At 40.3% G+C, this 15,540-nt stretch overlaps 1 protein-coding gene across 4 annotated transcripts in view; it reads left to right on the forward strand.

Annotated features, from left to right (window-relative positions):
- Positions 1 to 15,540, forward strand: part of tspan9a (tetraspanin 9a) — a 143,669-nt gene that overhangs the window by 118,397 nt on the left and 9,732 nt on the right. For all 4 annotated transcript variants that reach the window (XM_026310695.1, XM_026310698.1, XM_026310697.1 and 1 more), the window contains 3 exons: positions 5,928 to 6,119; positions 8,952 to 9,026; positions 15,231 to 15,332. In XM_026310695.1, the coding sequence (XP_026166480.1) occupies positions 5,928 to 6,119; positions 8,952 to 9,026; positions 15,231 to 15,332 (369 nt within the window). The remainder of the gene's footprint in view (positions 1 to 5,927; positions 6,120 to 8,951; positions 9,027 to 15,230; positions 15,333 to 15,540) is intronic.

The raw sequence follows: 15,540 nt of genomic DNA on the forward strand, positions 1-15,540 counted from the left end.
TGGGAATGCTTGTATGGAAATGTATCAGCACAGAACTGAAGAGACAGATCTTTTTTTTTTTATCATTTTTTTAGAGCCCCTAAAATAATGCTAACTGTGTTACTGGACCCGACAAAACCTCAACTGTCAACAAATTCAAGTGTACGTGTTCACAGAAAGCAGCAGGTTGTTTTATGAGTCTGTCTGTCAGGGAATATGATTTTCTAACAGATACAGCTTTATAATCCTGTGCTCTACATCTGTCTTAGCCCTTTGAATTTGTGTAATGTTTATTCTTAGCCTGAAAGCACTGTTTCCCTTAGCCACCATTGCAGACCCTGTGAATAATTTACTTGTTATACAACTTACATCAGCTGTGCACTATCCACTGGGGTATGAATAGGATGCCCATAGGCACCCTGGGAAGACAAGGGTGGGTGGGTGTGTATTTGTATATGTGGAGCAAGGGGATTTTAATGGAAAGCTGTAAATTGCCTACAGTTTAGCTTGTCTACTATACATATTGTGTAAAACGATGTGGTCAAATACATATGCCTCATAAACGAAGGGTTAGGGATTCAGCATAACTATCCCTGCTTCATAGATAAACGTCAGTCTTTTAATCAAGTCTGTTTTTAGTCCTAAATCTAAATTCTGAAGCAGCCTTACTTGTTGCAGTTGTTGGATCCATCTGGATATTTTATTAATGTTTCCATCCATCAATTATCTATACCCGCTTATTCCTACTTAGAGTCACAGGGATCTGCTGAAGCCTATTCCAGCTCTCTTCCAGCAAAAGGTTTGACTTGAGAAAAAGAAGATTTACGGTAACAAGATTTCAGTGATTGCCAACACCTGTGCACCTGCTTTCCTAGTTTCTGAAAGGATTGTAGCTTGCATCTTTGTGAAGAAGTATCACATTGCCGTTAGAAAGTTTTCAGTTCAAACTACAGCATATTCCCCTTCTTTGTCGTCCATGTAAAGGTATGCTTTACATTTGATTATGAGCTGTTAAGATGCTTGTTGAAATGAAGGTTTTTTTAATTGTGTGTACTTGAAGCCAATAAAGAACTATTAATAGCAAGTTTCACTTGCTGCTATTGACAGAATACCTGCTATTAATGCAATTTCTTTGGTCTCACTTTAAAGAAGAAGAAAAGGGGATCAAATGACCTTATTTCTGAGCAAACACTGAAGTAGTGAGACAAGTTTTATTTTCAAGAAGGACAAGGTCAACAAATAAATCAATAGTGATAATGGGAGAAATAATGTACTGCTTCTCTGTGTAAGCAGGGCTTTTGTTTTGTTTACTCAAGACTGGTGACCATGGTGGAAAATACAGTGAAAGCATTCACTTATCAGGAAATCTTAAAGAACAGTAACCTTCAATGACAAGCACAAACAAAGGCTCTCTGGAGGGTCTACTCTTAAAATGACTCCTTTTCTTTTACAGCATGCCTCAAAGACCTTTTCCACTTGCTGCATAAAAATACCAATAGCTGTCTTTACTTTGGGACTTTTTCATTCCCATTTGATGTCTACAGTTACTTTAATATGTTTGTTGATCTGTGATCCTGTTTTTCTTCTCATGGTTGGCAGGTTATATGGCACATACACAATTTGATAATATGGATCACGTGGTAATATATGAAGAGGCTCCTTTTATCTGAGGCTGGTGTCCTCTGCCATTGTTTCAGAGCAAAATCAATGCTAGCTAAAGCAGAAGATGGGTGCTGGAAGAAGTAATGTTTTTTTTTTTCCGTAAAAAGAAAGATGAAGTTGCAGTAAAGGGCAGAGGGAATTGATAAAGTGACTCTGTCCTCGGGCAGTTCAGTCAGGTTGGCATTTTACCGAATGTTATGGTTTATTGTGCTGTAATGGTCAAAATGCTTTCTAATCACTTAAGCAAAAGGTTAGTTTTGATGTCTTTAGAAGATTATTACTGCATAACAGAAGGCTTTTTTTTTTCAACCATTTACCTTTAGTTAGTAAAACCTTTGGTAAAGTGAACTAAGAGTTTTACACACATTTTCAGCGCCTTCACAGCCACACACATCACTCACTCACTGAAAACTTTACAGACTCATTCACAGGAGCCTTGAGTCCTTGGGATAAGAGCAGTCACAGACGACAGCAGTAATCTGACAAAAGCTCTCATTCCCTATGACAGGATGTGACCTCTATGAGCACTAAGAGCATGAAAAGGTTGGAGCCTCTAGTTTCTTTTTTCTCTCTCTCTCCAAGCACAATCACCTTTTCTCTTAGATGCACTTCATGTATGTCTTTAATTCTTGGTCCCTCTTTCACACACCTTACAATTGACCTCCTGCAGCTCTCCTTCCTGTTTGGAAAGCTGACTTGCAATGTCTTCACACAGTATTATTGCAATTATTTTCACCCTGGTCTTGTTACATGGACCAAAACAGTAGGTCCCAATTTATCTAGCAATCCAGAACCACATCTCATGATCTCCAATTTCCTCCAACTGAAGGTTAATGTTGCTTTCCTCTGCTCTCCTCTCCGCTGGACTCCTCTTGTCACTTTGTGTACAAATGACATTTGGGCACCAGAGTCCATTCTGTCTTTCAGTGGAAGTGCTCTCAAAGTGTTGTCCAACATGTATGTAAAGGTCATACAATGTCACACTGTTACTGTTTTTCATTGATTTTATTTTTAAATGACCCACTATCAAGATTTACACTTGCCCAGAATGCCACCCCCATTAAGATGTGCTGTCAACTTTCTGAACTAATTTCAGTGTTAAGTCCTGTCAGTTCTGTATTCCAGACTTCATGGATTTATTTTTTCATTATCACACTGGAAAATATGTTCCTATCAGCCTCAAATGTGAAAATAACCCTCAAAGTGAGTGAGTGAGTGAGCATCTCTGTGCTGCTTGTGTGCATGGTAACTAGACCACAAAATAGCAACATCCAAGTTGGTTTGATAATAACTTAATCAGAATTACATATTTGAAAATCAGACATGCTAAAAGTTTCCAGAAGCTAATTCAAATTGAAACAGTAGACCTGGAAAGCCATCCTGTATCACCCACAGTTAATTAATAAAGTTATGTACATGTGCACAAACTAGAACATCAGTGCTGCTCACATATTTGTGTTCTGGGTCAAGTTGCACAGAAAGAAATACTCCTATATAAATAGTGATAGAGTTAATGCTGTAGGACATTTGTACAGATCATATATTAACTGTGAGCACTGGTCTTAGATCAGTGCATTATTGCAACAGTCACATTTGTTAACTAACAAGATATCATTCAGATGGGGTTAAAACATGCTTTCATACAGTTCTTTTTGTGTGTTCACCTCCGAAGATAATATGGTAATAGGCTAATTTATTCCTACAGCCCCCAATATTAATTGTAACCTGCAGCATCCACCACTCTGATGTAATAATGATTGCGTTAATAGTAAGCTTCCTCTGTGACTGTCTACAAGCCTCTCCAGTAGTTGGGGATTCCCTGATCCTTCGCTGCAGATGTGATATCAAAACATGACTATCCAGCAATTAAAGGAAGATAAGGAGCTCAACAGAGGGACCTGAGGTCAAGCTCAGTCATCAAGGTTGGATAACCAGTGAGATCAGGGCTTATGTGGGAGGCATTTCCTATGGCACAGACACAGAGGTCTGATGAGTGTGTTTTTGTTGTTGTAGTAGTGGTAACTGTAGTAATGGTAAAGAAAGCAGGGCAGAGATTAGACTCTGCTCCTGGTAGGCTCAGATCAGACAGATTGAGTGGGGGCTGGGTGGTTTCACAGTCACTTGAGAGCAACACATTGAGACGAGCTCCCTTCACTAGGCATTAAACGCAAATAAGTGAAGGCACTGTATCCCATCTCCCCCCACCTGGAGTCTTAAACCTCCTGGTGCTCCCCCTCACTAGCTATCTATCTGGTCTCTTTAATCTGGCCTTCTGCAGAGTGTCAGCTGTGATTCTATATATTAGCCGCTCTGCATGACCTTTACCAGCATTTTCAATTGGCTTTTTCAGTCTCCCATTTTTAATTGGGGAAACATAAAGGACCAGCAGGTGCCTCCCAGCAAATACAGTTGCTTCTAAATTATTTATACGATGGATGATTGAAAGTCTTTTGAGTAGCACCACTCCTCTTTCTGTTTCTCTCGCTATCGCTCTCTCTCTCTCAAGAGTGGCCTTACTCAGACCACTTGTTAATCCAGTGTGACTTTGACTTATCCATATATGACTAACCAAATGGCCTTCTCTCAGAGGCCATTGAGTGGGCCCTGTTCTCACCATCAGCCTTGATAGCGGCACTTTCTTAGACATCAGTCTTTCAGAAACTCACTCCCTGGTGATTGCAGTCAGTTAGTGGCATTTGCAAACAAGATTTTCATCATTTACATAAAGTCCTGATTCTTTCTTTCTGTGTCCTTACTTTTAGTTGCATCTAATAATTTCTTAGTCCTCAGGAGAGCACATGTATCATTCATCTGCGTGGGTGTGCTGCTGCTGTATATATACTGTAGGGGATTGCTGGGAGTTAGTGTATGTATCCACAGATCCTGCGGCATCTCTCACCACCTCATGAGGCTTGCATTTGAAACCCCAAAGTTACCTTTAAATATCATCTTACATCACTGACTTGACTTTAGTAGACTTGTAATGAGCTTTAAGTCACCTTGTTGCCTGTGGTGCGATATAACTGCTCAACAGACTTGTGCCATTAGTCAACCTTAAGCTGCACTTATTTCTTATAGAAGTGCTGAACACGCAGCACATTTCCTGGTTTATTATCAGTTGTGCTATTTGTCAGTTAAATGTTGTCAGCTGAAGAAAATTAGCACTGTGTGTGGTGGATTAATTCATTTCTTCTAAAAGAGAAAAAGGAAACAGTTAAGATTTATCCACAATACCTATCCGATGATGGCTACTGTATGTGTGTATGTGTGATATTGCTTATAAATGTGTGTCGCATTGTGTGTGTGTGTGTGTGTGTGTGTGTGTGTGTGTGTGTGTGTGTGTGTGTGTGTGTGTGTGTGTGTGTGCGTGCGTGCGTGCGTGCGTGCACGCACAGCAGGTTTGCTGACAGGCATTAAAATATTCTGGAGCAGCAGTGTGAAGATGAGAAAGGAAGAGGGGAGTGGTGTGAATAGACAGGAAGAAAGGGCAGCGGTCTGATGATTTACCATGGTGCCTTTCCATATTTTACCTCATTTGGGATTTTTTTTTTTTTTTATTAATGGCAAGATTGCCTGGGGTATTTCATTCTATTAGGTGCAAGCAAAAATGTCACGAGTTGGCTCCTAAGCTATATTTCACCAAGTGGTGGGAGTGTTGTATTGCTCTTATCTCTGATAGGTGCACCAACACATCATTGGGCAGGACACTCCACTCTGCCAATCAAAGCCTTCCATAAACACTTTCTTGTATTAATGGACTCGCATTGCAGATCTCACACATACTGAATCAGCAGAGGCCTGGCAGGTTGACAGAGTGAGATTAAGAAATTGCTCCCTCTAGGTGAAGTTTAAGCGTATTGTAGCTTGAAAAGTTTTCATTGTACGGGGTTTGTTTGTTCTGGATTTAATATAATCAGCTCAAACATGCAAAACCACTACAGCCCAAGTCCAATTTTTGCTGTAATCACTTGCAGAGCTGTTAATAACTTATCATAGTTGTAATTGGTGTAAACCCTCTTGTTTTTTGTGAAGTGTTTGGTGATGCATGACTGTGTGGGTAATTCTCCAGCAGCTAGAGGGAAATTAAGCCTGTTACACTGGTCTTTTTGAGCTGGGATTTGTGTTAATTTGGAGTTAAATTTACCATATTGTTCAGGAGGTCTGTAATAGGCAAAATCTGGGGAAAGCTCAAAATAACCTGGAAAATTTCTTTAGCTAACCGGGAAATAATAACAATAACTTATCAGTTTGTTTTCTCACATTGTTGCCTCTGTTTTGTCTTGCAGTTGTGTGGCTGTGGGCTGCTCGGCGTGGGCATCTGGCTCTCTGTGTCTCAGGGCAGCTTTGCCACCTTCTCGCCCTCATTCCCCTCACTGTCGGCTGCCAACTTGGTCATCGCCATCGGCGCCATCGTCATGGTAACGGGCTTTCTCGGTTGCCTGGGTGCCATTAAGGAGAACAAGTGCCTGCTTCTGAGTGTGAGTTCAATCTGCATACCTATGCATTACTCTATTATAAATAAGACACACAGAGATCACTGTCGAAGCAATAAATCACATACTGCAACTCCTGTGTCACTCAGAGTCTCCAACTTTGGATATTTCTTTTCCATGGAAATTAGAGCTGAGCAGTGGTGATTTCCCCTCTCTGCGAATTAACACCAACGCAGTCATGTCATTTCCATGGCTTTGATCACAGCCCAGTGAAAGCCCTGTCAGTCAGGAGGCCTTTTGTGTTGCCAATGTGGTTGAATTACTGTATGTACTGTGCATAACACAATAAAAGGTGATATTTTTCAGCGCAATAATTCAGAATGTTCCATTATTCATTTTATGAACTACTCTGTGTTGATGTTGACTGTTGCCCAAAGTTGTACAATTGTTTTATCCTTAGCAGTTAATTACAAAAATTCACACAATGAAATGACGACAGAGTTGATCCACCGCAGAAAAATAAAAACTTTCATGTAGAGAAACTTTAAATGAGAAGTGGAGTTGGGGCTCTGGGTACTTAACATCACAAACAGCTCAATCCCTTGAAGCTCTTGCATCAGTCAAAAGCCCCACCAAATCCTCAATGTTCGACATGGCTTCCTTCACCTGCCTAACTGTGAAGCAGAGAGGAAGAGAGTGGAGTGCAGGGAGGGAGGGGAAGAGTGGGTGAGAAAAGGCAACTGGAATGAGGAAAAAACAGAATTAATGTAAAATGTAGAAGTTTTGATATTTCTCATTAAGTCTCTTGCCACATTTGTGTGTGCTGGCAATTCATTTTTACTTGATAATTAAGAGGAGGTTCTTGGATGTAGTGGAGGAGGACAAGAGGATAGTTGGTGTGGGTGAGGAGGATACAGAGGATAGGGTTAAATGGAGGCAGATGATTCGCTGTGGCGACCCCTGAAGGGAGCAGCTGAAAGGAGAAGAAGAAGAATTCTGTTTAGTGCAAATGTGTCAGCTTGTTGTTGTGTTATTCCTTTGTCTGTCTGTCCAGGCACACACAGAGGTGGAGGTATGGAGGTTCAGGGCATGGAAATATCAGTGGGTTTTAGATCTCTTGGAGCAAACAGATCTTAGTGTCTACCTTGACATATAATCCCTGAAGTTACCCTGTGGAAAACTCTCTCTGGATTAGAAATACTCAAAGACATCCTCAGCAGTAAATTTTCAGGATTTCTTTCTTGCTGCCACAAACTGTTTACTGAGATAAATCTTTAACAAAAATAACAAAGTGGGAGAGAACATTGAAACATCCGGCTTAATCTGCAACTCCTTAAAATCATGAAAGTGTAACTTGTCAGCAAATGAGAACATACACCCACAAAATTGTGTATGCATATGAATTCATACACACATATTGTCTCACAGTTATCACAATGCAAACAATTTAATGTGCACAAGCCCTTCCTCGAAGTTTCCGTACTAGAAAAATTGACTATGAAGGCACAACATTAATTCACTAAACTGGCAACCCAGATACTCAACCAACAGCAAACTGTTGTAACTATTTCTTTTGGATCTTGACACAAATAATAGCCAATCCCCTCCTTCCCACATGAATCTGGAATTAACAGGGCTTTCTAAAATCTAGGTTTGCATTCCTCTTCTCATGCTGTGCACAAGAGCTTAGTAAATATTGAGCTGAAGAAAAGTAAACTAGAGAGAGGAGAATTGTTGATGAGATGCAAGGTTCCATTTGAAATTAATCTTAGCAGGTATTAAACCTTCTTGCCTTCCTCAGACTTGCACAGCCTCTCCGTCTGTCACTCCCATCTCCTAATTCATGTCTTTTTGTCTCTTTCTTTATCCCATTTGAGTATTTTTGAGTGTGTGCCACTTAATTATTTATTGTGAAATCTGTGTTTCTGTGTATTTTATTTTTCTGTGTACCCCCAAACTGAAAGAAGCAGTTCAGCATTTAAGCAAATACTAAATATTTAGTTTCTTTTTATTTCATTTTGAAACTTAGATAAGAAGATTGATATCACTGTCAGCACCACAAACATCGAGCTATACCCAGAAGTCTGTTCACTTAGCTTAGCATAAACAGCTAGCCACGCTCTGTCCAAAAACAATAACATTTACATTATGGCATCTCTGAGTCTGCATGTTCTCCCTGTGCTTGTGTGGGTTTTCTCCAGGTACTCTGGTTTCCTCCCACAGTCCAAAAACATGTATGTCAGGTTGATTGGTGACTCTAAATTGCCCATAGGAGTGAGTGTGAGTGTGTGAGGTTGTTTGTCTCTATGTGGCCCTGTGATGGACTGGTGACCTGTCCAGGGTGGACCCCTGTCTTTCACCCAAAGAGAGCTGGGATAGGCTCCAGCAGATCCCTGGGACCTTGGCTAAGAATAAGCGGGTATAGAAAATGGATGGATGGCATCTCTGAGGCTTTCAACAGTTACCACATTATATCGTGCCAGACCAGTTGTTTCTCTCTGATTGCAGTCCAAATGCATGCTAATGTAAACTAGAGGGCTGCTGGCTATAGCAAATCTGCTTTTGAACTATTATTTTAACATAAGTTGACTCATCATGTTGTCTCTCCCTTCATACAGAGGAATTGCAGTATTGCACATTAAAGTACAGCTCAATTGCACTACAAATCAGAGATGCAAAGCTTATTATAAAATCCTGTCTTATCATGTAATGGCTGTTTTTCCTCACATCCTGTAGCACAGGAGACATAAACGACCACAATGGAGGCCTATTCTCTCAGATTTATATTCAACATGTTTTTGTCGGCATGATAAGGAAGATTTACAACAATGCCAGAGCAACTGTTAAAACAAGACTTTCCATCCCTCTCTCTGACAGTTCTTCATTGTCCTGCTGATAATTCTCCTGGCAGAGCTGATATTTCTCATACTCTTCTTTGTGTACTCAGATAAGGTAAGTTAACTTTATTTTTCATGTTCTGACTGAATGTTAAAACTTATATCACTCATTGTTTCAGTTAACTCAGTAACTTTTTATGCAGCATTAACACTTCACCACAGCTCTTTCATAGTCTTTACACAAGATACCTAGGCTACGGGGCATACACTGGAGTTTAAAAGCACTATCTTTGGAAAGTTAATAATATAAGGCTTGCACTCAAAATCATGCACAACTGCACAAAGCAATAAAAGGTGTTAGTGTGATAAACATAACCATGTTCCATTTGCTTCCAGTGGCTCCTAAGCATCTCATGTGTTATATTTGGTTGGTTCTCTGGAATTTGCAATGTCTGTTCTACCACTAACCCTCCAGTCAAAGGCCACAACATGCAGCTCAGTCCTCACCAGTTGGCTCCCTCTAATTGATCCCAAGCACATTTTCCCATGACCCCTGAGTGGGCTTAAGTTAGATGAACTATACGTCCATGTGGTGACAACAGATGTAAAGCTTTGGAGATCATGCACAAGCAGCCTAGATTCTTTTCCATGTTAAATCACATAAATGTTTCATTCAGAAGATGACGAATTTCTTGTTCAGTCTTCTATGTCCTTATAGGGACACAGTGTTGATAGGTCCGTCTTATTTCTATGTTTAAAGTCTCTATGTTGCCCAACCCCTGGGACATCGACTAATTCTCCTTCTTTGTTCTGAGGTTATTGCTTAAACTTAGTCTCTCCGTCAGATAAAAGAATTCATTTAGCAGCCAATCCTTTCTCAGATTTGGATCAGGTCTCACGGGCACACTCTGTCAGGAGTAAATATGTCTGTTGCCTTATCTCAAAAACATTACTGGCTTAACTTTGGAGGAAAAAAATATAGAGCCTCTTAACTGCACAGTAGCATCTTCATGGCACCTGTGAAGTCGGGAAATTATATTCAAATAGGGCTGAAGATTTCTTAAATGAGAAATCAAATGAGTCTGCATTAGTAATGCAAAGAGCATTGATCACACAGAACTGTCTCATTCACATACACTCTAGTGAATAGCAACTGTATTTTAAGTTCTTTCCATCTTGCCACATTACAGTAAAAACACAATAATACAGATGCTGCCAAATATATTTCATTTCACTTTATTATTCTTGAAATGTCATAGGAAAGCAAAGCCATTACAGCAGATTATATGGTACTGGAGTTGGCATTTACAAACTGCCCCCAAACAAGATACCCTGCAAATGTTGGGAAATTACAGTGTTATCACACAGACAGCTTCACAGGTTAACTAGTGTCAGTGTTAATGAAGAAACATTGTGTCCATCACACAAGGCCTTCAGATATTGATTTAGGTTTTTTTTTTTTTCCTTCTCCTCTTGGCTTGCTACTCCACAGTGAGATCTGGTATGCTCTGTGAGACTTTCCTCATCCTTTGCTACAGGCTGTGATCAGAGGAATCACTAATTCACATCTCCTGTTTGATCTCCTAATCACAAGGCATTTATTAACAAGTCTGGAAGACATACAGTAGTTGGCAACTTAAACGTGTTTCAACAGAGGCCTGCAAAACAAATATTCTAGTCTTCCAAATAGGTCATCTTTAAGTCATGATTGATGCCTCTGCGACTGTGGTCCTTTGGGCTGACAAGCTGTCAATGAGATGTAGGGAAGGAAGGAACACAGAGTATCTGGTTTTGCTGCAAGAGCACTTTTTTTTTCACAGATCACTTTTAGCCACCCCATTTCCCACCTTATTTCTGCTTTTCTACCAGTTTATTCCTGTTTAAGAGACAGTGGTCTTTCCTCTTAATGGAGAATTTCTCTCTCATGTTCAGCCCAGCAGTCTTTCCTGTAGGTATGGCTGGTGTGTAGGTACCCACTCTTTGCCTCCACAGCCCAGTGGTATTAAGCTCTCTGATTAAATGCCATGTAGAGGCTGTAGTATAATAAAGGCTGGCCCTGCAGTTAGCAACCAGCTGACTACAGCAGATGGCCAGGCCACAAACCAGATTACAGCCATTCGTCTTTAACATTGTGACCTCATTGTGCCTCAGTCGACCCAACATGCCGAGCCAAACACTAGTGAATGTTTATTAACTCAAAATGGGGAAGCAGAACCTAGAAAGCAGAGAGGGGAAAATGCAAGAAGTGAAGAAGGTATGGAGAGAAAACAAGTGGACACAAGATAGAAAAGGGGAGGTAAAACTTCAGAGCCAGAGATGGGGGGAAAAAGGGATGAATGTGTTAAGGAGGGAAGGTGTTAGAGTAGAGAGGGAGAAGTACATAAAAATAGTCTAGAGGGAGGATCAGAAGATGACAGAGTTGGCAAAGGTGAAGTGAGGTGTCCCTGCACAGTTTTAGAAAGCGAGTCAGGAGAAAGGCAGTGATATGAAGGAGGAAGGACGGTTAATCACATAACAGACAGAGAGTCTGAGAGCAGGGAAGGCTACGCCACAGCCAAAGCAGCAGACACATGTATGTGTTGCATTTGTGTACAGGCAGAATTATTAAATCACTGGCCAAAGGATAGTAGACCAATCACAAAGGAGTAGTAGGGCTGTTCCACGTGTCCTGTCATGCACCCTAACCTCGAGCTACCCAGCACAGGCTTACAACTGGGGGAATTAAGTGTCCTGTTTAATGATGTGATGTTGGGGGCCTCAGGGTCTAATGTTTCTCTGTTTCTTTATTACACTTTCAGGGTAGTTAGCTATCACACTTGTCCAACCTTGTGCAATGAGAGGAACAGTAAAATATTTTTAGCTTTGATTGTTAAGGTCCTAAAAATCACAGGTTGGGAAGTAAAGGTAGATCTCTTATTACATTCATGTTGTCCTCACTTGAATCTTCACCTTGTGTCTTATTCCCATCCAACAAAGACATGAGGAGGGATGCAAGGAAAAGATGCAAGAAGAAAGGAATGAAGGTAGCACGTTTTAAGAGACGTGAGATGTCCATTCCACTATTTCATCATTGAAAGTCTCCAGTCACTAACTGTTTTCCGATAAAGGGGTGTGCCAGTCTATAAAAATGAGAAGTTAATAAACATGGCAAGTCTCCCGCTTATCTCCTGTCATTGTGTAGAGACGTATGCAGACTACTAAAAAATGTTATCTGCCTACATTTTTATGCATGCACCATCAAACTGTCTTGCAGAGACTTTGCTTTATTTGGAATTGAACTCTTTAACATCATTTGGGGATTGTAATTACTCAATGTGATGAATAGCAATTGGATAAAAGTGAATAAAACTAGGGGGCCCCTGGTGGTGTAGCGGTAGTGCGTCCGTCCATATATGCAGGGGACGCCGGTTCGACTGCCGAGCCGGCCGTCATATAACCTGCATGTCTTCCCTTGCTCTCTCCCCTAATTTCCTGTCTCTCTTCACTGTCCTATCAAATAAAGGCAAAAACTGCCCAAAAAAAAGAAATGAATAAAACTCATACGATGTACAGTAATAGTACTTCTATACACCCATCACAGCAACGACTGTAAATAAGCAATGTTTTTGTGTGTTATGTGAACACCTCTAAATACTTCACAGTGTTTACCAAAGTGCCTTTTGAGACACGAGTTGTTAGCCAGCTGTCCTCGGAGAGTTGACACTAATGAGGAAGAAATACAAGGCAGTCAGCACTGGTGTACAACTCACATGCCTCTGAATTTGTCACATACATGGCACAGTTGTGACCTTTGCTGTCAGAACGTGATTGCATTTGTGGTGCATGTTGAATGCTGAAACACTAAAGAAATCTTTCAGGTTTTTGAAAATTGGGGCAGTCATCTTGGTCATGTCTTCACAATGCCGGGTCACAGTACACCTGGTCTGATTATATGTAAACACCTTCTGACACTCCTGACAGTAAGGAGTCCCCACACTGGAATTATTAATGTCACCGCTGGAAGCGAATAAAACCAAAAAAAAAAAACATTGTTTAAGATGAAATACAACATTGCTTAAAGCATAAGACAGCAAACTAACTCTCTGTTCTCTGCGGCTGTGCACAACGACAGAGCACATTCACCAATTTGGAAATAAAAGCATACTCCTTCACCATGTTAATGTGTATATCAGTATTCTGTACTTCTCCACATGTATTGCGCTGATGCCCTGTGGCAGCTTTTAGAGAAAACCTACCGTAAGTTAAATGTTGGGATAGTACAGTGTCGGTGTGTTCTTTGTGAACATTTTGTAGTACCAGCTTCAGTCAAGTAGTTAGTTTTCCTCATCATAAGAGATGTTTGTATCTGCTCTACAGCAAGAAGAAATAGGTCAGAGTGTTGGACGATCAAACCCCTGTTTGTTCTGCAGTGATTTGTCTGCCTCTCATCAGCAGTAAATCTGCATCATTATGTTTCATTTTAGGCTGTAACACAGACTTTCACACATAAAATGGAAGACATGCAAAAATGTACTGGAGACTTAGAAGATTTTTTTTTTTGTAGTAGGGGAGCCTTGTCCTCTAGAGACTGTTTGAGCAGTCAGTAATGAGTGAGCAGCATCACATAGAGCCTATACAGAGAGCAGGAGACGAAGGGTAGAAACAAAGTACATGGCAGAGATTGATTATACTGCTCTTCATCTCATTTTCAGGCACAATGACAGATATGGCAGGGCCTGCAGCTGGAGGTGCATCACGCAGACATGCTTCACTACATCAGCAGAGCTAGAGAGCAAGAAAGAAAAATGTGATTTGAAAGGATACTAATCTTATTGTGGAGATTTTAGCGGATGTGTTAAATCGGTTTTTCATGTTTAATGACTACTAAAGTATTTTACCGCCAGGAAAACTTTAATTACTCAGTTTAAAAAATATAGACTTTTATGTTTAATTCAGCAAACAGTTTTCATATGCCAAAGGTCTGAGGCTTTTTCTTTCCACCAGTTATTTGCTGAACTGTTTCATTTAAAGCTTAATCTAGTAGTAGGATACAGGTCTTTTCTGACCTTCACGTGAATTAGTCAAATCACTTTATAAGTGTACTTGTATAAAAGCAGGGTCACATTGTCAACTATATTGCTTCAGAGTTTCAGCATCTATTCATTTTTAACTGAGGGATTTACTGAACAGCCTCCAAACAGTGGTTAACTGTGCACGAATGCTCTCTCTCTCTCTCTCTCTCTCTCTCTCTCTCTCTCTCTCTCTCTCTCTCTCTCTCTCTCTCTCTGAGTAAAGAAACTGAAGAATATTTAAAGCACACTGCTGTGTCAGATAATGACAGACATGACACCGCTTTTCTTATTGTGTGCAGATTTTCTTTTAATTCTCTGCCACAGTCTGAGGTCTTAAGCTTTGACTCTTAAAGCAAATGCATTCTTTTTTTTACTGTAGTATAACTTATTATTGCCTGTGATGCTGTACAGCATGGTTCTGGCAGCGCCTGTCATTTTTCCAGTAATAATTACCCCATATCTGAAGCGCCTCTCAATCTGTCCCGGCAGTTAGCAAATCCCTGCGGGCAAAATGAACTGCTGGAGAACTAAAGCTCTGATTTTTGTATCTCATTAACACATTCAATGAGATATTAATCTCCATCAGACATGGCACAATGCTGAGCACATCACTGGGGTTTAGTCAAGAGGAAAATGATTTGCTAGCTCGGCTGAAGGGCATGTGTATATGGAGCAATGCAACACATGACATGTGTCAAATGTGCAGTCATCATGCAGACATCAAAGTCACTGCAGCAGGGTTATTTTTTGATAACAGGAAAAGAGATTACTGGTTACTGAGCTGTGTAGTTGCTCGTTTCTTCCTTGTGTTTTGGTATCCACTTGTGTTCTCATAGCTTCCATTTACCCTCTTTTTAAATAAATAAATCAGTTAAAAGAATCCATGTTCAATCATGCAGTCCTTTAAAAACCCTAAAAACACTTCATTTCATACCATGGACTCCACCATTAAATGGAATTATGGTAAATGGACTTATAGTACTTTTAACATTCAAGTGCACTCAAAGATCTTTACACTATTTGTCCATTCACCTAATTGCGCACACATACTGATAGAACAGCTGCTGGGAGCATCTTCGGGTGGAGAAAATTTACATCTGTTTGAAAACAGGTGAATTCACCTTTACAAACACTCAAACTTCAACTGCCTACTCCAAAATAAAGACTGTAATAAACACCATAATTATAATTCAGGTTGAGCAAACCGCCTTAAAACCAAGGTCTCTAACCGAGCTTGGTGTTAAATATATATATTTTTTTGTCTCCAGGTGAGTGAGAATGCTAAGCAGGATCTGAAGGATGGGCTGGCTCTCTACAACTCAGAAAACAACATAGGTCTGCGAAATGCCTGGAACATCATCCAAGCAGAGGTAGGCAAACTTTCACCCCACTGCATTACATCAAATATTAGAAACATTAGCACGAGCATCTCCAACACTAAAAATGATACATAAATGCTAAGTTTTACTGAAGTGTTCTGGCTAATGTATTTCCGGGCTCATTACTGTGGCTTTAATGCAACATTAAAAGTCAAAAAAGGCTGTTGAAGTCTGCTTCATTCCTTTATTGTAGTCTTCT

Source organism: Mastacembelus armatus, chromosome 6, assembly GCF_900324485.2.
Source record: "Mastacembelus armatus chromosome 6, fMasArm1.2, whole genome shotgun sequence".
NCBI classification, from domain to species: domain Eukaryota; kingdom Metazoa; phylum Chordata; class Actinopteri; order Synbranchiformes; family Mastacembelidae; genus Mastacembelus; species Mastacembelus armatus.